The sequence below is a fragment of the Carcharodon carcharias genome, chromosome 23 (genome assembly GCF_017639515.1).
Source record: "Carcharodon carcharias isolate sCarCar2 chromosome 23, sCarCar2.pri, whole genome shotgun sequence".
Classification (NCBI taxonomy): Eukaryota; Metazoa; Chordata; class Chondrichthyes; order Lamniformes; family Lamnidae; genus Carcharodon; species Carcharodon carcharias.
The window spans coordinates 25,487,831-25,510,944 of record NC_054489.1 but is presented as its reverse complement, the minus strand read 5'-3'; the positions used below and the strand labels follow the sequence as shown (position 1 = coordinate 25,510,944).

Below are 23,114 nucleotides of genomic sequence, written 5' to 3'. Positions count from 1 at the left end.
ATATAGTCTAGCAGCAAACAACAATTTTACAGGCTTTTTTGGTTCAAATATCAACATAAACAGAAAACAGCATTGTGAGACAAATAATTATCACAGAATACTCTGCATTCAAAGTCTACTTGAAAAATGGTTCCCATGGACTGAAGTGGAGGTAGTGCTGCCCACTTAATGGCATAACTGATATCCCTGAATAATATGTTCATTTACGATGAGAATTTAGGTTTTAGAATGATGGTGCAAAATCATTATTCAGAAAAGAAGCTGATAATCTGCTTTAAAATGGAATACATGCCAAAGATGGCAACTATATGCACATGAACTAAACGTGCTTTTATGACAGAACAGAGTTGGATAGAAAGGACCAGAGATTTTGGCTTCAAATTCTAACAGCAAACACTTAAGGGACCAATTCTTGGATGATTTGGTAGCAGGACAGATTATTATTATGACAACTGTATCACAAGTATACTGAAAGGGAGGTATCGATCCTTTGTTTCTTCATGTTTGAGTAGCTCTCAGGAGCTAATTTTCAGCTGAATCCATGCTCTCATGAGAAATCCTACTCCTAGTATGACAGATTTGCTAGTGTATTTGACTCACAGCATGATGCAGGGTGACCCCCAAATGATGTTGCAGCTATGGTGAACATTTGAATGAGAAATACAGGGCTAAATAAGAAATCTGTAGAGAAAACTCAACAATGCCACCACCAGCAAAATCATTCAGGGCTCCCAGGACTGAGTATGACTAAGGAATCATTGTTGACAATATAATTACATGTCTCTGATCAATCAAAACTCAGCAACCAATCCTGGGTGCTAAACAGTTACTTGATGGCAAATTGCATCTTTCTGATCCAAAGCAGTCAGTAGCATAAGAGGTTTGAACCACGCCAAGGAATCAGGTACAGGCATGGATCCATTTGAATTCTCTTCCAAATATAATCTCAATCTTGCATTACAGTAAATTATAGGAGTAAATACGAAGTGAAGGAATCAGCATTTTCATTGAAAAGAGTCTCATTTATTCTTGTTATGACCTCTGGACTTTATAAAATGGTTATGCTTTAAACTGTCTCCTTTAATTCAAGGCAAAATGGAGCAGTCTGCAAAAAGGGAATGTGACCTCCTACGAAATATGCCCAGAGACAAACCCATGTGACCCAGCTGCCACGAGGATAGGGGCCCAGGTCAAAACATATTGAAAGTAAGGTGCAAGTTTTAACACCTGGATAAAATAGTGGAGGCAGCTGTTCTTGCTGTGTATAGACTCAGAGAATGTCAGAGTAGGCCAGAGAGATTTTAGGGAAGAAGACTCACAACAGGCGCTGTATGTCAAGCAGGGAAAAGGAACATTTTTGAGTTAACCTTCAAGCAGTGTGCTGGTGATGGTGGATCTCCTATTTGAACAAATGAAGCTTGCAGTTTGGTAAAGACCAAGGAGTCGTCAGATGGTGCCTTGCTACAGGGAGTCTGTTTGAGTATGCTCAGGAGATTGGGTGAAGGGGCCTTTTTTAAAAGGGCATTGCAAGATTCATCCTGGTGGGGCAGGGAGAAATGATCCTGTTAAAGCCAGGATGAACTTGGAGACTTTAAACACAAGACTACGTTTCTATTGAGAGTGCAGTGCAATGTATAATTGTGACATGGGGTTTTTGGTTGTATTGAGGGGTTAATAGGGAACACTTATTCTGTAGTTTAATGTGTTAGTTGACTATTAAGTAATGTTTAGCCGATGTTGATTTTAATTTGTTTGTTGCAGTAAAAGTCTTAAAACGTGAAATCTTGTCATGCTTTGGTCACTGGGAAATGTGTATTTCTTTTTAAATGTTACTGGTCTCTACTGGGATCATAATACGCTAAATAGTGATTGCTCAGGTTAGATTCAAGGGAGATCAAATAGAGGTTAAGCTCCACTAAACTAAGCTTTATTCTTTCTTGTCTAGTGTACAAATATAACATTTTCCTGCTGATCTCTCTCCCTGAAGACCAACTGTGTAATTGCATTTATAGGACCTGGAGGTCCAATGATAAGAATTTAACCACACACACTGGCAGTACTGTGGGGAGCATGTGGATTAGGTATGCTGGGGTGTCTGAGATTATTCAATTCTAGCGGTGAAAAGGTTACTTGTTCTGTTTGTGTGGAAATTCCACTTTGACAATCCAAACGCTTTTTCCCTCTCACACCTAACAAGGGAGAATCTAGCCATCTCCACTTTACATTCAATGGCATTACCATCACTGAATTTTCCAACATCAACATCCATTGACCAGAAATTGAATAGAACTAGCCATATAAATACTGTGGCGACAAGAGCAGGTCTTCTTCTTCTTAGACAGTCCCTCAGGATCGAGGATGACTTTCTTCCACTCTGAGGTAAGGGACTAAGCAGTAACGCACCTCCTGACTCCGCAAAGTTTGTTCACTATCTACAGAGTACAAGTCAAGGGTGTGATGGAATAGTCTCCGCTTTGCTGAATGAGCACAGTTCCAACAACACTTAAGGAACTCAACACCATTGAGGTCAAAGCAGCCCGCTTGATCAGTGCTCCATCCACCACCTTAAACATTCACTCGTTCCACCACGGATACACGGTGACATCAGTCTGTAAGCTATACAAGGTACAATGCAGCAAATCATGAAGGCTCCTTCAACAGCACCTTCCAAATCCGTGACTTCCACCGCCTAGGAAAAGAACAGCAGATGCATCACCTGCAATTTCCCCTCAAAGCAACTCACCATCCCGACTTAGGACTCTATCTTAGGTCCTTCTCTGTCGCTGGATCAAAATCATGGAACACCCTTCCTAACAGCACAGTGGGTGTACCTACATCACATAGACTGCAGCGATTCAAGAATGCAACTCACCACCACCCTCTCAAGGGCAAGTAGGGATGAACAACAAATGCTGCCCTATCCAGTGAAGCTCACATCCCATGAAAGAATTAAAAAAAAGCAGACAGAAAGCGTCCGGTTCTGAGGATCCAATGGGTCACAACTTTTTGATCTTGTTCACTTGTCACCTGTACCTTTCGACCTTTGAATTTGCAAGGGTTAGAAACAAGGGCTGGCAACTGCTTCTTTGTATCTCCTCGAAGCTGGTGCCTAACCGGTGTTCCCAGAGGAAACTGAGCTGGAAAATACCAACTTGCCTTTCCCACTTTATTTCTATGGGACCATAATTCCAGTGTCTGTTTTGGATGCAGAAACACCCCATCTCTCCCCAGAGGGAGCTCCCGGAATCTGGGCAGGGTAAAGTATTCAAATATAAATATTTTCTCAAATACAAACTGCATACTGGAGGTCAGGTGTTTTCTCACAGAACAGGAAACTTTAGATGATATATGCTCCCCAATTATGCTCATTCACCTCTTGGTGCCCCATTAAGCCTGAACTTATGGCACATGATCATTAGGGCAAGATGGTGACGTAGTAGTCACTGGAATTCAGAGACCCAGGCAAATGCTCTGGGGATATGGGTTCAAATCCTATCACGGCAGCTGGATAAATCTGGAACATAAAGCTAGTCTCAGTAATGGTGACCATGAAACTATCATCGATTGTCGTAAAAACCCTTCGGGCTCAGTAATGTCCTTTAGGGAAGGACTTCCTTCCCTGGTCTGGCCTACATGTGACTCTACACCAACAGCAATGTTGCCCTCTAGCAAAGTCAGTTCAAGAGCAATTAGAGATGGAAAACAAATGCTGGCCTTGCCAGCGACACCCACATCCCATGAAAGAATAAAAAAAACTCTCAAGCTAACTATTATGGCTGTAACAAAAGGAACAGAATAGGAAATGGAGACAGTCATATAGACCAGAGTATAGATTCTACTCATTGTAGAATATTTGACTGAAGTCTATGCGCAGCACTACAATACTGAAAGGGTTAACACATACTTTTATGCTAAAGTCCTTCTTAAAATATAAATGTACTTTATTTATTATTTATTCGTATGTTAATTATGCAGCTGTAACACTGTGCTAAGTCAAAGAGTGTGAATGTTTCCGTATGACTTCAGACATGACCCTGGTCACAGTGCAATTTAATCAATGGGGCGACTGACTGGCTGACTTTTACAATTACACATCATTGTTAAATTCTTGCTTCAGAAAGGTACATTATAGTTTAATGATCCTATCAGCACACCTATAAATAGAGCTAAGGAGAACAAAGGATAAATACTGGTATACAGTAGGGAATTGGACCAAAATTATACATTACAATACCTATCGTATTTGAACAAAGATGAAATTCACTGAATAGGAAAAATATTAAGTGCCCTGATTCAATAATTAATCAGCAATAAAGTCATCAATAGGCTTTGAGCATTAGGTCACAAGCTGGGTATATTCATAGAAATCTCAATGCAATTCAGATCACAGTGAGTGACTTTTCTTTTATTTTGGTCTACAAATGCTGGTTCGAGTTTGATTAAGACTTCAAGCCAAAGTCAGAATTCCTCATAGTGGAAGCATTTAATCAATAGTTCATTCTCTTTGGGGGACATAGATCTGGATTATCATTATAAAAGCGGAGCCAACCTTAATACAACCTTTCTTGCCCGTTTTATTTTGCAGTACTAAGCTAAAACTAGAATGACATGGATATGGCCTGGTCTAATCTGAAAGGACTGAGTGGAGTCAATTTTCATGGGTGCTTTACATGGGGAAGCCTGTGGATGAAGCATTCACTGTGCCTCTCCCATGACTTTGCGCTGGAGGCCTGTTTACTCATTGTGATTGGTGCATTTAATTTGGAGCAGCAAGCTGCTGGTTTAATCACACTGTTTATTCACAGGTCATTTGAGGAGGCAGGCATGTTGCTCCTTAAAGGGGAGGTGACATTTCCCTCAGTGATGTGTGGAAACTGCATTTCTGGAGCAGCCAGCACAATACTGACATCTAAGAACTTTTGAGAAAAAAGAGGAAACATACCAAATCAAAGAGTTAATTTTATGATCAGCATTGGCTGCATTGTTGCCCTTAGTGAAGGTGGTCAGATTGAAATACCAATGTAGAAGAGATTTATGTTTTCTGGGTTACAATCAATTTGGCATGCTTTAATAGCCAATCATAGCATGCAAATACTTTCAGTGACTATTGCATCCTTTCTAGTAGCTGCACAATAAACTGTTGCTGGCGTATTTTTTAAAATTAACTTTCATTTCCCTTTTAACCAAACTCATGAACAGGTGAATGTTAAGAAAGGAAACTGAATGTGTGTTCCAACAAGAACGCACTGAGAAATGTAGTAGTTTTCCTTCTGTTAAGAAGATATAATAATGTTATAGGAAATTATTTTTTAAAATTGAGTTCTAGTGGGGTCTAAGTCTATTTGTGTGTCTTAATTGCTAGAGTCTTAAAGCCAGCTAGTCTGGGTGCTTTGATGTATAGTAGTTTTCAAATGTTAATTAGATAAACGTAAGGAGGGTAGAAGGTAAAGTGTAAATTCGCATTTATTAAAAGAAACCTTTGAAGACTGTGGGTGAAATCTTACACCTAGCTAGAAGACTTCAAGCAAGTTTATTTCTTTTAGCTTATTAATAAAATTGGTGGGATGAAAGGATGTTATTGTTAGAAGAGGTAAAGTTAAAAGCCTAGTGATATCATGGAAAATTTACATTCAAAGAGTAAGATATATATAAAGGAGAAAGGAGATTGTGTGTAAGGTAGAGGCATTTTTAGATCCAACAGGTGTGAGAAGCCTCCAGCCTGTAAACCTCAAGTCTGTCTATAAGGACCCAGAGTTGAAAGAAATTCATTTTGAATGTGAATGTCCAGGGTATGCTTTCCCAGAGGTCTGTTAAATCTATGGGCAGAATTTTGCCGTTGCCGAGCAGGATCCGCTCACTGACGCATAAAATGATGCGGGATGACGTCAGGCAGAAACCCTGAAGTCATCCTGTCTCATTTCAATTTTCAGGAAGACGGGGGTGCAGCAAAATCAGCAGCGGGCCCACCGACCTGTCAATGGCCAATTGAGACCATTGACAGGATCATTTAACCAATTAAAGGACCTGCCCGTCCAACCTTAAGGTTGGCAGGTCGACCAGGAGACCCGGCAGCAAATAGATAAAACATGAAACCTCATCCAGCGGCGGGATGAAGTTTCATGCAGGATTTTAAAAATTGTAATAAAGTTATTTTGTAAATTATGAACATGTCCCAACTCATGTGACATTATCACATGTGGGGACATGTAAGGGATTTTGCTTTTCTCAATTTTTAATAGTTTTAAAAGTCGAAGCGATCTCCCTGAGGCTGCACTTAGCCTCAGGGAGATGTGCACTCTTTCGTGCACATGCGCGAAAGGGCACACTCTCGCTTTTAGAGATTCCCCTCCCCACTGCCCGCACAGGGAGCGCATAGCACTTCCCAGAGGACATCATGCTAGGCGGACCTTAATTGGCCTGCCCACCTAAAATGGCGGTGAGGCCCGCTTTGCTGGCTGCAATTGGCTCCGCGCCCGCCGATGATTGGATCTGCCCTGTGAGTTTTACTGTTGCCTTAACAAAGGTGTAACTGAGAGTCAGATTAATTAGGGGATTTTTGTAGTTATTATAGTAGTAATTTTGTAGGCATATGTATGTGTTTACAATAGCTCTTGTATTAGTAAATGTTTAATTTAATTTTATAAAAAACCTCTTGAGACTCGGTGGTCTTATTACTATTGAATTCAAAGCCTATACCTCAAACCATACAAACTGCAAAAATGGGTTATGATAGCTATTTCAAGTTTCCCCTGGGATTTGAACAACTCAGCCTTTACCATCAGATTTGTCATAATCCTTCTATCGTTTTTCACCAAAAAGGGAAGGTGAATGGGTCAAATGACCTCCTTCTGTGTTGTAAATGACTCCATGAATCTATTTGAAAGGCAAAAATATGAGTACTGATAATAAATTACCACGATAGAACCACTGTATAAAACTGTATAGGGTTTAACCACAGAGCTGCATATTTGGACATGTCAAATACAATGGCATATGTTATTGAGTTACTCCGCCTTTATCTCTAAAACACGACATATATTGCCCTGTTCCATCATGATTTGGCCATTTCACGCTGTACTTCAGGAAAAAAGCTGATTACAGGGGAAAGCGGCCCTGTAATAGGAGGCATTTTTAAAGACAGAATTAAGATCAAGGAGATGCTTATGTGGGCAAACATCACTTAGTGGTGGCATTCACACACAAAGACATGTTCCTCTTTCATTTGAACTCAAATTAACTGGACAAAAAAATCATCAAAGGACACAGTTAAAACGTGAGAAATATTGCAACCTCCTAGAAAAAATGGCTCAATGATTTGCCCAGACAGACAGCCACAGTTATTCCTTTAAGATTCAGTGGAATGCCATTAAAAAAGATATTTCAAAGTTCAAATAACCCTCAAAAATTGCTAGCCATTTTTGGAAATGTCACTTTGGTCTGGAAATTGCGACTGCTGCTAAAGCCGATAGTGCTAAGCTGCTACCCTGAGGAATACGGGTTTCCATTTAGATACGAGCAGCCAGTATTGTGAGGTCCGCTTGGAATGTATTCTATAATACTGCAGCAACATAACAATAAAATTGTCAGATGTTGACTATTTGGTTACTCCAATAATTACTGATATACTTCATAATAGGATATCCTATCTTGCACCTTCTCTCTGCGCAGGGCTTGTTCCATTTGCAAACCCAGCCTCTCCAACCATCAGCAAATTGTTGCAATGCCAATAAGCAATACAGCAATATCATGGAATTTTGACCCGTAAATCCAATTATCATATAATCAGATTCATGCGAGTCTAGCAATTCATACGCTTTGCATTAAAGATATAATTGAGACCATTCCTTTTAATAAGCAAGTACTTATAATTTCAATACAGGTTAATTCTTCCATTGAACAGTAGAAATGTAAGTTTTAGTAAATTACCTCTCAATTTTAAAAGTAGCCTTTTAGACATTAATCATGAGACACTGGTAGTTTTATCCTCTGGCTTTCACTAATTATTTGCTAAAATATTTAATGTCTCCTAAGCTGCATAAAAATATCAAAGAAAACTGATAATATTTGATTGATTAAGAAATGTCACTTTTGAGGTCAAACTTGGTCTTCAAGGCTGCCAATAGTTAGCATCTCCTGCTGTATTATAAAATGCACAGGTATGATGTACAAGTACACAGCATTCTAGAATATTATGAATAACTATGATGTTGGTTAAAACTAATCAACCCATACCTGCCATCCCTGTGAGCAGCTCCCCCTTCAGTTACTGTCTTCACAAATATTCCCAGCTTTTCCAATCCCATATCTGCTCCAGCTCCCATTCCGATGATACTGATACCCAGACCATCACCATCTATAGTCAGAAAGAGGTACATTTCAGTTTAGCAGGCAACTTACTTACAGCTTACATAGTGCTTTTAACATAATGGAACATCCCAAGGTTCATAAAGTGTGGAGAGGGGTAAGGAACCCACATCAAGCAGATGCTAGGATAAGAGTTTGAGGGGTGTCTGAAGGCATTGTGAAATATATGTTTACAGGAAAGTTTTGAAGGTAAAAAGACATCCAGAAAGGCAGAAGAAAGCTGAGGAAAGTAATTCTGGAATATGTGGATAGATGGTTGAAGCTTCTACTATCATTGGTGGACTGGGCAGAGGAGAGGGACCTGTATACTGTAGATCAGAGTAAGCACATTAGATAATGTAAGCTGAGGAATAGGGCTTGAGGTTGTTGCTGGACGGAGCTCGCGCAGTGGGCTGAACTGCATCCCTCTGTGCTGTAACCATTCTATGATTATATGGATAGGGTGCAATGAAGCCACAAAGGGTTTCGTGAACAAGGAAAAGACTTTCTTATAGGATAAGAAACCATGATAGGTCAACAAAGATAGTGGGAATAAAACAAGGTAGGATGTATGCAATAGAGTTTGGATAAGGTGAAGTTTATGACAAGTGGAGTAGGGATATTGGAAAAGCTGAGCCTAGCAGTGTCAAAAGCATAAATTAATGTTTCAGGAGCAAAGGGGGTAACACACAATCATAGGCGAGATATGTTACTTGTAAAAGCCGGAGATATTGATGATGGTGGAGTGTAAGATTTGAAGCCCTGCTCAGAGTTAAGCAGGACGCTGAGGTAATGCACTGTCACATCCTGCCAAAATGAGTGGTTGGGTTGAGTTCCGTTGGGTAACAGAATAAGGGATTAGAGTTTCTGAGATGAGCTGAACAGAATGGCTGTATTCCTACCAATGTTAAGCTGGAGAAAGCTTTGGATCATCCAGACTTGATTTAGACCATGAGTAACAGCACAGGAATAGCAATGGAGAAATAAAGCTGAATTTGTTAGTATGTGTGTGGAGGTTGGTCCCAGGCTTACCAATATTACCAGCAAAAGGCAGCAAATTGGAGGAGACAGAGGATGCATGCTGGAAGAAACCACAAGGATAGGAGAGAAACAGCTGCAAGAGATGCTCTAGCTGTGCTGAAGCAGGTAAGAGTTGAACCGCAATGGGCTGAAACCATGGAAGGCAGTCAATGGAGATGGCGGACAGGTTGACTGCATAAAAGGGTGCAGGGAGATTGAGAGTTGGTATTGTGCCATAGAGAAGCAGCTGTCCTCAGTCAACTTTACTTGAATGCCTTTCAATTTGCCCTAAGCTTTGTCAAAGTACTCCATAAAAAAACAGAACATATGACTGTTGCCTTTATCTCCCACCCTCTAACTCTCTTGTATCTGAGGACCCCATGTGCAACATAAAGGCATAATAATGTATATAATTAGGTATAGATATTATATACATAATATATATTAATCTATTCATTGGAATTTTATGTTTGGAAATCTTAGCATGCACGAATACCTTTTTTAAAGTTTTGTGAACACATGATACAATAAATGATTTAATGTTTAAATAGATTGCTGCATTATGAATTTCCACACCTATCTCTGCCAATGTATACAAATATTTTTAAAAGTTGGTGAAAATGGAACATTTCAATTTTTATTCTAATATTGCAGGCCAGCAGATTAGTAGCTTCATGTGTCTTGTCTGGACCATATTCTATTAATCACTTCCGCAGCATAATAACCAAACACCAAAATTAGAGTGCTATGGAACATTATGATCAATCTAAATACTTATTATCTTCAGCACAAATGAAGGCTTAAAAAGAATCAGTTATTTTTGGAGCTATAAAATACCCTTTTCAAGTTCCACAGGAAAGAGATCCAGTCTTTCCACACGTTTTTCCAGTTCATATTCTGCTGATGCTGCCATAGGATCCACATCATCATTTCGTCTGTCATAGTCTTCATTGGAGTAGGTAGTGAACACCTGTCAGAACAATGTTAACATTTCAGTGTTAAAACAATTGCCAAATAACCTCCATGTATTCAGTTTGAACCTGGACTTTTCAATTCATTAACATTCAAGTCATCAAATGGCAACATGAATTATACTGACATTGACAGTCAGGTATGAACATGACTTAACTCTCTTGCAGATTAAGATTTTCACTTTACATCTTGACCTATGTTCTCACTTCAGTACCTCAGACAACAAGATTGTGTAAACTGTGGGCTACCTGCAAAATGTGCTGCAAGTATTTTCTGACCTGAAGGAAATTGTTAGCAGTCCTTGCTTTTATTTAATGAGGCTGAGAGAAAGGTTTACTTCTTTTAATTTGCAGCAAACTCACAAACACAAGTATAAAGGAATCTAGATTTAATTGACATGAAAGGAAAGTCAGGTAGGCTTCATTAAATGCAGTCCCTCTTGCTCAATAAATGGAAGTTTGGACAAAGTGTTAAAAACTCTCCTAGCTTTATCTGAAATTACTTCTTAAAATGTGTTGAAAAATTTGCTCCTTATAGGTTACAAACAAAACTTGCATTTATATAGGCCAGCATTTTCCAGACAGTCAGGCATCATGGTGGGACAGTATTACAAGAAGGCCAAAAATCGGTTTCTCACCATCATGAAACCAGTTTGCGTTCATTTGCGCCACCCGTCAATGGTGGACCGTGTTTCCTGTCGCCGCACATCTGGAACCTAACTTCAATATATATAAATACAGCCATATAAATACTGTGGCTACAAGAGCAGGTCAGAGGCTAGGAATCGTGCGACGAGTAACTCACCTCCTGACTCCCCAAAACCTGTCCACCATCTACAAGACACAAGTCAGGAGTGTGATGGAATACTCCCCACTTGCCTGGATAAGCGCAGCTCCCACAACACTGAAGAAGCTTGGCACCGTCTAGGACAAAGCTGCCTGCTTGATTGGCACCACATCCACAAACATTTAGTCCCTTCACCACCGACGCACAGTAGCAGCGGTGTGTATCATCTACAAGATGCATTGCAGGGATTCACCAATGCTTAGACAGCACCTTCCAAACCCATAACCACTACCACCTAGAAGAACAAGGGCAGCAGATAGATGGGAACACCACCAACTGGAAGTTCCCCTCCAAGCCACTCCCCATTCTGACTTGGAAATATATCACCGTTCCTTCACTGTCGCTGGGTCCAAATCCTGGAACTCCCTTCCTAACTGCACTGTGGGTGTACCTACACCACATGAACTGCAGCAGTTCAAGAAGGCAGCTCACCAACACCCTCTCAAGGGCAATTAGGGATGAGCAATAAATGCTGGCCCAAGCCAGCGAAGCCCACATCCCATGAATGAGTAATAAAAAAAAACGTTATCATCTCATTCTGAGCCCTGCTCACCGGAATCACCCCCCCATGCTGGATCATCCAGGCACGTCGGTGTGATTGCATGCCAACGTGTTCCACAGCTGTACATACGTGACGTGCACCTGCCGAGCTGCACTTCGCTCAGGACTTTGTTTTCCTACCTTGCTTCGGGCAGCACGCGCGGTCAACAGTGCCAGGCTTCACTTTTAGGGAGTTTCACGGGCAGTTCTCTACTTACCAAACCAGCTGTAAGGCTTTTCAACAGCTGCAGGGCTAGGGCTTGCTTGGGGAAGGGGGAGAAGTGGCCTCAGGCAAGGGGAGAGGCTGCAGGGCGAGGGCTGGGGAAGGGGGGTATCCCAGCTGTGTATAGGGGTGCATGTTGATCTCTACAAGTGGCCTCAAGAAGGTGAGGGCTGAGGAGGCAACCTCCAGAGGAGATGAGGCCAGATGGAGATGTTAGGGTGTGTGTGTGTGAGAGTGAGTGGTGATGTCCCTTGAGCTGAATGAGAGGCCATGAATGTGTGAGTTGAAAGAGAAAAAAGTTGACTGCCTTATACTGGCGGCACGGATGAGATCATTCACCCGTTTTCTGCACTTGATGGCCGACCTCTTGTGTGCAGCATTGGCACTGACCACCTCTGTCACCACCTCCCAAGCCAGGGTGGTGAGGCTAATGAGCCTCCTGCAGCCAGAGCGGGTGTAGAGGACATTGCAATGGGTCTCCACGGCGTCCAGAAGGTGTCCCAGGGGTGCGTCACTGAATCGGGGGGCCTGCATTCTTCTTGGTTTTTGGAGCCATGTCTTCACCGGAGCAGCCCCAGGCTGCAAGCATTGAAAAGTGTGCATGTGGCTGCAGTTTAAATACGGCCCCCGGTGTGAGGAAGCAGGAGGTGATGGCGTGGCGGGCAAATGGGAGCCTTCCTGCCAGCAAGACGGAGCGTTTCCTGTGGCTGCACAATTAATGAGGCAGAAATGGGACGATACAGTGCGAAAACCCACCATTGCAGTCGCTGGGGGAAAAAATCCTTTTTTCCCACCCACTACCATACTTTGTACCAATCTGAGACAAATATCCATACATGAAGTAAGTGTGATAGCCACCTGCAAACAGCAGTGCGATAATGTCAAATGTGTCCAATAATAATATCCAAATAACCTGTTTTAATGATACCAACTGAGAGACAAATATTGGTCATGACACCACAGATACCTTCCCTGTACTTCTTCAAAATAATGCTACTGGATCCATTATATTCATCGGAGAGGGCAGTAGGGCCTTGGTTTAACATCTCACCCAAAAGACAACATCTCCAACTGTGAAGCACTCTTCCGCAGCACTGTCCTAGATTGTCAGTCTAGGTTACTTGCTTAGGTCCCTGTAGTCAGATGTAAACCTCTAACCTTCTGACTACCACAGGCCAATCGAGCTGAATTGACCTGTTTCAATGCTGTGCGCTCTAATGTAGTTCCATGGAGCATGTCATAATACCTCAGAATTTTTAGATGTAACTGTGAGATTAGTGTTCGTATCATCATAAACTGATGATTGATCAATCAACAATGAGGCAGTTGGACTGATATATCTGCACTAATTATTAAGATTTCATTTGAGTACATGGTTACCACTTGACTGATATTTCATTAAACCATCAAAGTGTTAGAAATTGCTGCTGGTTCCTGGTTAAACTAATCTGAATGGTGGTTAAGAACAATGGTTTCTTCTTTCAACTAAAGACCAGGTGGTCACCTTATTTGTACATTTCTATTTTATTTAGGTAGTATTTGCATACAATTTGTTGCATGTTTTTAGATGAAACAATGACTATATTTTCTTTTGTGCTGCTGCTGTTGCAGAATGCTTAGCGTCGTCATGGTGAGGGAGTTGCCATGGTTACACCCACAGGTTACCGTGGTTTTTATTATGCGTTCATGGGATGTGGGATAGTCACTGGCTAAGCCAGCATTTATTGCCCATCCCTAACTTAAGAGTCAACCACATTGCTGTGGGTCTGGAGTCACATGTAGGCCAGACCAGATAAGGATGGCAGATTTCCTTCCCTAAAGGACATTAGTGAACCAGATGGGTTTTTACAACAATCAGCAATGGCTTCATAGTGATCATCAGTCTTTTAATTCCAGATTTTTATCTAATTTAAATTTCACCATCTGCCAGGGTGGGATTTGAACCCGGATCCCGAGAGCATTACCCTGGGTCTCTAGAATACTAGCCCAGTGACAATACGCCACTGCCTTCCCACCAGAAGAACTTTGTGGGGGCAGTGGCAGATCGTGGAGGCCAGAGGCCAGGAACCAACTCCATTCTTTGGATGTGGTTTTTGAGAGGCATTCCTGGTCTACATTCAACCAATTTTGAAATTCTGCCTGTTGATTGCAGCCTAAGGACCGTCTCTTTTGGCTGCATGCAGACTTGGTCCACGTGAATATATGGTGCTGACATGGGCTACCCCAAGGAAAAGCAAACTTGCAGGGAGGCGGTGGTGGTGGTGGTTGCCGGGGGGGCGGGGGGAGGAGGAGTGTGGGGTGGGGGGGTTGTTGGGGGGGGGTGATGCTCAAACAGGCCTCTTATATGCAACTGGATCTAATGCCTGTTTCAGGTGTGGGCACTGCATGATGATTTTATGTTCTTTATCAATACAGCAGGCATTGCGCTTGCAGCTCTTAACAAGCATGTGTGCATCGTGCCCGCCATTCTCAAGGCCTCAGACCTGTTTAGCTCCTGTAAAATAGACAATGCGTAGCTGATTTCTAGGCCTATATGAATGCAAGTCAATCTAATTAGCAAGCAATTTCTTATTACATGCAAATCTATTTTAAATTGGTATTGAAATGGTTACGATTATGGAAATTAAACTTGCTCTCTCCAGAAAAGAGATGGTTGAAAGGTTATGTAATTGCTGTTTAAAGGATTCTAAATAGAACTAGAAAAAATAGACCATGACGATCTACTTCACCTTATCCAGAAAAGTAGAACCAAAGAACATGTTCTGTATTTAAAGGAAGTAAATTCAAAACTAATCTGCAGAAAGAATATTTGAATGGGTGGACAATCCATGGGACAGAATTTTCAAAAAGCACAAAAACATAGATTGGCTGGTGGTGAGAAGGGTGCTCCCTGTTAAATCCTTCAGGCGCACCTGGAGTCTCAGCGCCACTGCACTATGCCCTCAAGGTGGCTGCAGTGGGAAAGAATTCACCACCCACCTCCTGCTGGAATATGCCTTTATAAAACAGGGCTGGAAAGAGATGCAGTGATTTTTGTCGAGGTTCATCCCGAACAGCTGCATAACGTCGGACTCTGTGCTCTACAGGCTGTTGCCAGGGACGCACACCGAGCCAAACATCAACTGCTGCTGAAGGACCATCAGCAACTCAGTGAAAGGCGACTCTTTGGTCTCCCCGAAACTTACAGGTCTTCCAGTGCAAAGAGCTGTCTACAATTAAAAACTGGCACGTTACAAGGTCCAGGTTTGCATGTTGAGGGACACATGAAAGCTTGGGGCAGCCGCCGCAAAAGCTCAAGGTAAAGGCTACAATCTAAGGCCATCCCACCATGTTACACTGAGGGGCCGGAACTCATGTAAGGCCCCTCATGCTGTGTGTTTGACAAGATATGCATATATTAATACAACCTGTGATTCTGAGTGTAGTGAGGCATCTCAGAAAGCCACATACTGTACTGAAGGAAACAGAACTGTATGACACTATATTTAATGTTATATTTGAACTGTTATGTAATGTACTTTTTCAAATTTTATGAATAAGGTATTCTTATGAAAAATATCTGTGGAATAGAGTCCCTAGGAAGAGCTTGAAAGCAGTTAATATTGATTAATTCAAATGCAATTAGATACTTTTCATTCAGAAAGTAATTTTTTGGGATGCGGTTAATGCTTAATTTGCAACATGACATGTGATAAGTACAGCATGCTAAGGAGGAAAAAGGTGATGTTAAATTCTGGGGTTGTAGTATATTGTAAGATCTGAGCATTTTATTATATTGCCCTCTCTGCTGCCCTCTCTGTTAGGGAGGTGTAAATAAAGTTAGTTCATTAACAATAAAGTCCAGGCCAAGCTTTTGAATAAAGACAATAAGCTAATGTGGAAGGAGATGTGTTGAGGCCGCAGCCATGGAAATGGCTGAAAGAGATAGTGCAACTTGCACATTGGATCTCAGTGAAATCCAGGCCACAGCAGCCAGGTTCGCAGACTCAGAGTCAGAAATTTAGATGTTAATGTTGCCATGGTAACTGCCGTTTAAATGCCCCCAGCCCCCTGTTTCCAGTCAAAGTGCCATGCCTGTGGGAAGGTCAGTCATATCCAGATGGCATGCAGGAATAGAGGAAACAGCCACGCACCAGGTCGAGGTCATGATAAGTCTGAAGGAGTCTGGATGTCCTCAAATGTGCGTATGCTAGATGTGTCAACAAAAGTTGATGTTATCAAGCAGGAATATCAAGAGTTGTACTCAGTCAGAGAGCAGGATAAAAACGGCATATGGAAGATGAGAGTAATAGGGCTGAAGATAAAATTCCAGATATAATTCCAGCGCCCACCGTAGAAACGAAAGTGGAGATTCACAACTTGCTTTCATTGTTGATATCGCTGCAGCAGTATCCGTTATAGGACTTAGGAGCAGGAGTAGGCTGTTCAGCCCTTCAAGCCTGCTCTGCCATTCAATAAAATCAAGGCTGATCTAGGCATGGTCTCAACTCCACTTTCCTGTCTGCCCCTGATAACCCTTGATTCTTGTCTATCAAAACTCTGTTTCATTCTGCCTTGGATAAATTCAATGACGCAGTCTCCACTGCTTTCTAGGGAACAGAATTCCACATACTAACGACCCTCTAAGAGAAAAGATTTCTCCCTATCTCCGTCTTAAAACAGAGACCCCTTATTGTTAAACTGTGCTTCCTAGTTCTAGACTTCCCCACAAGTAGAAACATCCTCTTGGTATCTATCTTCTCAAGTCCCCTCAGGATTTTATATGTTTCAATAAGATCACCTCTCATTCTTCTAAACATCAATGGGCATCGGCCCAACCTGTTCAACCTTTCTTCATTAGATAAGCCCCTCATCCCAGAAATAAGTCAAGTGAACCTTCTCCAAACTGCTTCCAGGACAATTATATCTTTTTTTCAAATAAGGAGGCCAAAACTGTACATAGTATTCCAAACGTGATCTCACCAAGGTTCTGTACAAGTGCAATAAAAATTCCCTACTTTTATATTCCATTCCCCTTGCAATAAATGCCAACAATTCATTTGCCATCTTAAATACTTGCTGTACCTGCATACTAACTTTTGCTGATTCATGTACTAGGACACCCAGGTCCCTCTGTGTCATCAAGTCAAACACATTCTAGCACCACAACATCACGCAGCATCGAATGGTGCTGCAGAAAGAACTGTAAAGATTGTGTTGTTCTTCTTTTCATCTTGTTCCTATATTCAATTTTTAGAATAGAATGATAAATTTTAAAAAATAAATTGTTCACAAGCCACAAAGTCTTACTAACAACTATCTCTCCCTACTGTTAGAAAGAGGAGCAGAAGCAGCCTATACAGCCCCTCAAGTCTACTCTGCATTCAAAAAGATCACGGCTGATCTTCCACCTCAACTCCACTTTCCCCACAGACCTTGATTCCCTTCTTCTTCACCTCCTCTACAGAAATTCCCGTACACTATCCAATTTCCGCTGTTGCATTCTTCGGTTTTATCTTTTTAACAAAGCACCTAGATAATCACAAAGATTTTGGAAGCTAGATTGAACTGAAATTCAATTAATAACGAGAATCAAAACATTCTTGCATGCAGACACTGCACTTCACGCTGTTTTTAACAAAGGGCCTCTAAAATGGCACTGCCATCAACCGAAGCACTTCAACCTCAAATGTGCATCAGCCAACTAGACTCAGTGATCTCTTGATCACTGCAGGGGACAGTTATTTGAAGGAAGTGGGTGGAGAATCAGTGCTGAAGTGATAAGGCTTCAAGTGCAGTTCCCTTTTGGGAATATGGCTTCATCAAATTTATCCTCTGCTGAACAGCGATTTTGCATTACTGTTTCTGGATGCTCAACTAAAACCTAAGGCACTGGCAAATTTTGCTTAATATGTTAAGCATGTAAAACTGAACAGCAAGCATCATTAGTAAAGCGTTACTCTTTTTACTTACAATCTGAAAGAAAATAGAAAAACAGAAGGCAACATTCATCCTCCAAGGTGTAACATAGAGAGCAGCCTGTCAACTGACTTCAATGGGTATGTATAATAGGTGGCCAATCCACCACTGCCCTGCCAAAGTTGAATTTTACCACCATTATCTTTATGAAATAACTTTATTTGAAACCTTAATTTTGTGCAAAGTTTAAATGAAGGCTTTATTTAAATGACAAATTTGATCTCAAAATTAAACCCATAACACAATATCCACAATGTACCAGACAATTTTGTTTCCTGCTGAGCATTTCTTGATATTCCGAGCTGCTTGTCTCGACCATCTCCTCCGCCAGTGCTGTTTAATGTGTAGTTGCACATATACACCGTATATTAATTGTCAGTAAAGTATGGATTCTCTGTCAGCCTCACTGTATCATTCCTGGCCATTGTCCTAGGTAAATTATAATAATTTGCTTTTCAGTTTGATACACCAACCAGTTTGTTAAGCAAGAAAATTTGGGAATGCAAATCATCACAATCACTTTGGGAAGTGTTGGCAACTAACCTACCTTTAACACCACCTACACATGTCCTAGTCATTACGCTGGGTTTTCAAAGAGGTTGGGACCCGACACCCAGATGAATTCTGGGTCCCGACCCTGCATCGCACATTCAATGCTATTTTTAATTGTAATGCATTAATTGGGCAGGAGGTGAGCTCATCACCCAATTAGTGAGCTGAATGCCTCCCAGAGGTGGGAGCTGCCTGCCTGATGCTAGCATCAAAGACAGGAGACATCCATGTTGGGGCCTGCCACTGCCTTGTCAAAGAGAGCAGGCAGCTCCTCAGAGGGCCAGCAGGACAAAGGCATGACATTGAGGATGACCCGGCAAAAATGAAGTAATGCACAAATTCCAGCACAGATTATCCAACAGTCTGATCATTTTCAACTGTAAATGAGAAACTAACATGTACCAGACTGTTTGGGTACACCAAAATCATAGGAAAAGCTGCAGTGCCGACCTCCCTGGCCCGTTAACTAACTTCTAAAGGAGCTTAAAGTACTGCTAATTGGTGGTGAGCGAGTTCGCTGTTTCCTCCCCACCACCGCCAGGACTTTGAAAATTGCAGACTATCTCAGAGGATCGGCTTAAGATGAACTCTGGGACTTGACTCTGCCAGTATTTGACAAGCGACCCATTTTGTTCCAGTCAGATCACAAGAGAAAGACACGTATTTAGAAATACCATCAAGATATAACTACATTTCAATTTGAATTCAAATGAAAACAATGAAGTTCTAAATTATCCATAAAAAGCTTTCTCAGATTGACCTTCTTTCTAAAGTACACACATGCTGAAAAACAGCACAGGGTTAAATAGTATTTAATTCAAAGCCATATCTTCCACAAAAATAATTGAGTTATCCAAACATTTGGAGTAGGCAATGTAGATTACAGAGCAAAATGAGCATTTAATTTTGAAGAAATTAGAATTATCAGATAGCTTGAATTAAATGACTTTGAATTAAGTGTTGAATATTTCAATCTCCATGGGCTGAATTTTCCCCCCATCGGGGGTGAAGTTGAATGGCGGGTGTGCGTGGGCGCACTTCCGATCCTGTGCAGGCAGGAGGTGGGGGGGGGGAATCCCAAAATCGAGAATGCGCTCTTCCACGGGTACACACAAAAGAGCGCACTCATCTCCTGAGGCTAAGTGCAGCCTCAGGGAGATTGGCTCTAGATGTTAAAATCCTAAAAATAGAAAAATAAAATTTCCCTTATCATGTCCCCTTATGTGTCAATGTCACATGAGTTGGGACATGTCCATAATTTTTACAAAAACTTTATTCAAATTTTTAAAAACCTACATGAAACCTCATCCCGCCCGTGGATGAGGTTTCACGCTTTATCTAGTTCACGCTGGGGTTGCTGGCCTGCCCACCAGCCTTAAGGTTGGACGGGCAGGCCATTTAATAACTTAATTGATTCTGTCAATGGCCTCAATTGGCCACTGACAGGTCGGCGGGCGCGCAGCTGATTTCGCTGTCCTCCCGCCTTCCTGAAAATTTAAACGGGGCGGGGTGATGTCGCGAGTTCCACCCAACGTCACCGCGCGTCATTTTATGCATCGGTGAGTGGGCCCCACCACCACTCGCCAAAGTGTAAAATCCTGCCCCATAAGTGAAGCTACCAGACATTGGGAACTTGAACAGTGTTAAAAATAAATCCAGCACTACAACTTTCTAACACACCATAATCATAGAACAAAACACACTGCCCTCAATTCTGTTGTGAAATAACAGAAGTGTTTAAAATTGCTTTGCTTATGCAACTGATCCTGAAAATCAATGATTCTGCTGCAATGTTGTTACTAAACTTGCTCAATAAAACTAACTTTCATCTGTCATTTGTTTAATTCGTTTAGTTTTTTTTTCCACGTTACCCTCTTGGTCCTTAGCGGCAAATTTTGAAATTCTTTTCAATTTGCAGACACACACTGCCATTTAAAATAATTTTCATCTCTATCTCAGAGAACCACACTCTCAGGCTACCAAACATGGCACCATGCCTTCCTATCTTGTCTGCCTATCTATTTAATTATTTATCTGCCTAAACAATTTTGATCCATCACGCTTCGGGTATCTGAGTTCAAATGTAACACATCATTATAGATATTAAAATCTCCCTGCCAACTGACGAGAAAAAAAATTATCCTCCAAATGGACTTTGAAAAGGCAGAATTTTTATTAATTGACCTGTGGGTGTGTAATTAGATGTTGTGGCCTTAAAGGGACAGGTCAGTTGCATCTTAGCAGCTGAATAACATGCTGTGTAACATGATATAATACCTCTGTCCTTATCACCTGGTTTACCAAAAGTTCGGATCCACTGGTAAGATCGTAAAAACATAACAAAGCATAGATTTAGAAGAGGACATTTAATCGTTAGCTGCATTGCAACTAACTATACCGAAACATTTCAAATCATGAGGAAAATTCTCGATACAGTTTCTCCCAACTCCCCCGCTTCCCCATTAAATTAAGCAATTTTTTTTTCTATCATTTATGGGATATGGATGTTGCTGGCTAGGCCAGCATTTATTGCCCATCCCTGACTGCCCTTGAGAAGGTGGTGGTGAGCTGCCTTCTTGAACCGCTGCAGTCCATGAGATGTAGGTACACCCAGAGTGCTGTTAGGGAGGCAGTTCCAGGATTTTGACCCAGCGACCCTGAAGGAACAGCAATATATTTCCAAATCAGGGTGGTGAGTGGCTTGGAGGGGAACTTCCAGGTGGTGGTGTTCCCATGTGTCTGCTGCCCTTGTCGTTCTAGATGGTAGTGGTGGTGGATTTTGAAGGTGCTGTCTAAGGAGGCTTGGTGAGTTTCTGCAGTGCATCTTGTAGATGGTACACACTGCTGCTACTGTTTGTCGGTGGTGGATGGAGTGAATATTTGTGGAAGGGGTGCCAATCAAGCAGGCTGCTCTGTCCTGAATGGTGCCAAGCTTCTTGAGTGTTGTGGGAGCTGTACTTATCCAGGCAAGTAGAGAGTATTCCATCACACTCCTGACTTGTGTCTTGTAGATGGTGAATAGACTTTGGGGAGTCAGGAGGTGAGTTACTCATCGCACGATTCCTAGCCTCTGACCTGCTCTTGAAGCCACAGTATTTATATGGCTGGTCCAGTTCAGTTTCTGGTCAATGGTGACCCCCAGGATGTTGATGGTGGGGAATTCAACAATAGTAATGCCATTGAATGTCATGGGGCGATGGTTAGATTCTCTCTTGTTGGAGATAGTCATTGCCTGGCACTTGCGTGGCCTGAATGTCTCTTGCCACTTGTTAGCCAAAGCCTGGATATTGTCTAGGACTTGGTGCATTTGGACATGGGCTGCTTCAATAATTCAGATTACACATCCAATCTCTTATGTCATTACTAGATTTTTCTCCTCGGCATGATATTTCCAAGCTGCCAGCTGTTCAAGAATTATAAGTTGTGGATTCCAAGGAATGCCAGCAAGTTATCCAGTTCAGGGAGGGTAAGGTCAGCTAATGGTTGTGCTATTCCCACCACGTTTTGTGAATGAAAATAACTCGTCCTTTATCAGAAACAATTGGAGTTCCACCCACTGCAGCTGGGGTGCCAGCCACACATTCAGATCTGATTTCATCTGCTGCAGCTTTCCATACACTTGCCTATGTAGTTTAGTGGCAGTGACAGTACAATATGCACACTGCACTATCACAAGTATAACTGTCATCCCAGTTACTGAGAGTAATGGAGCTGGGTTCCAAGGCCTGCTTACCATAAAGTAACCCCTGCTGAAAAGTACAAGTGCATGGGTAGGCAGGAGCTGTGCTCTTCTCTTTGGGATTAAGTTTCAGAGTGGGTGGTGGGGTTAGGAGGTGGGGGTAACTTCCATTCGCACCTTCTCCACTCTGTTCATTGTGGGTATTTTTTTATTCATTCATGGGATGTGGGCTTCGCTGGCTGGGCCAGCATTTATTGCCCATGCCTAGTTGCCCTTGAGAAGGTGGTGGTGAGGGCTGATTAAGGTTGTCCAGGAAGCTCCTGGTAGGATTCCTGCCACTAACTGTGAGCCTGTAGTCAGGGAGGTGAGGTGACAGCAGGCTTCAATACCGATTCCAGTCAATTCGAGGACTGGGTGGGAAATCGTTCCGGCTCCCCCACCGTCCCTATAATAACCAACGTTCACACATCAAAAAATGACCATTTGGTCGTAATACCAGAGGGCACCAGAGTCTGTACTGCCTTTCACCAGGAGGAGTTGATTCCTTCACAGTAGGAAGAGGGGGGAAGCTAGAGAAATAAAAACTTCAAAAGTAGAAAAAAAATACTAAAAATGAGCATCAAACGGTTCACCAATACAGAGCAAATTCTAGGCCATCCTTACAATTTAAATGCATTGTTGGTCCTGGCATGATCTAATTTTGTCACAGACATGAATGGATATTTATCTTATGGATTTATTGATGTCTGTTGTAGGCATGTTAAAGAGCAATAAGAGCATAAGTGATCCTCTGAGACATGTTAAATAATCTGGAAATCAACATGTGTTTATTGATATGTCAGAGTGGAGGTGTTTTTTATTTATTCTTTCACAGGATATGGGCGTGGTTGACTAAAACAGCATTAATTGTCCATGCATAATTGCCCTTGAGAAGGTGGCGGTGCACCATCTTCTTGAACTGCTGCAGTCCATGTGGTGTAG

At 41.8% G+C, this 23,114-nt stretch overlaps 1 protein-coding gene across 1 annotated transcript in view; it reads right to left on the bottom strand.

Annotated features, from left to right (window-relative positions):
• Positions 1-23,114, bottom strand: part of LOC121294072 (neurabin-2-like) — a 215,898-nt gene that overhangs the window by 77,861 nt on the left and 114,923 nt on the right. The window contains exons 2-3 of the mRNA XM_041173189.1: positions 10,201-10,333; positions 8,233-8,353 (exon numbers count right to left, since the gene is read on the bottom strand). Coding sequence (XP_041029123.1) covers positions 8,233-8,353; positions 10,201-10,333 — 254 coding nt within the window. The remainder of the gene's footprint in view (positions 1-8,232; positions 8,354-10,200; positions 10,334-23,114) is intronic.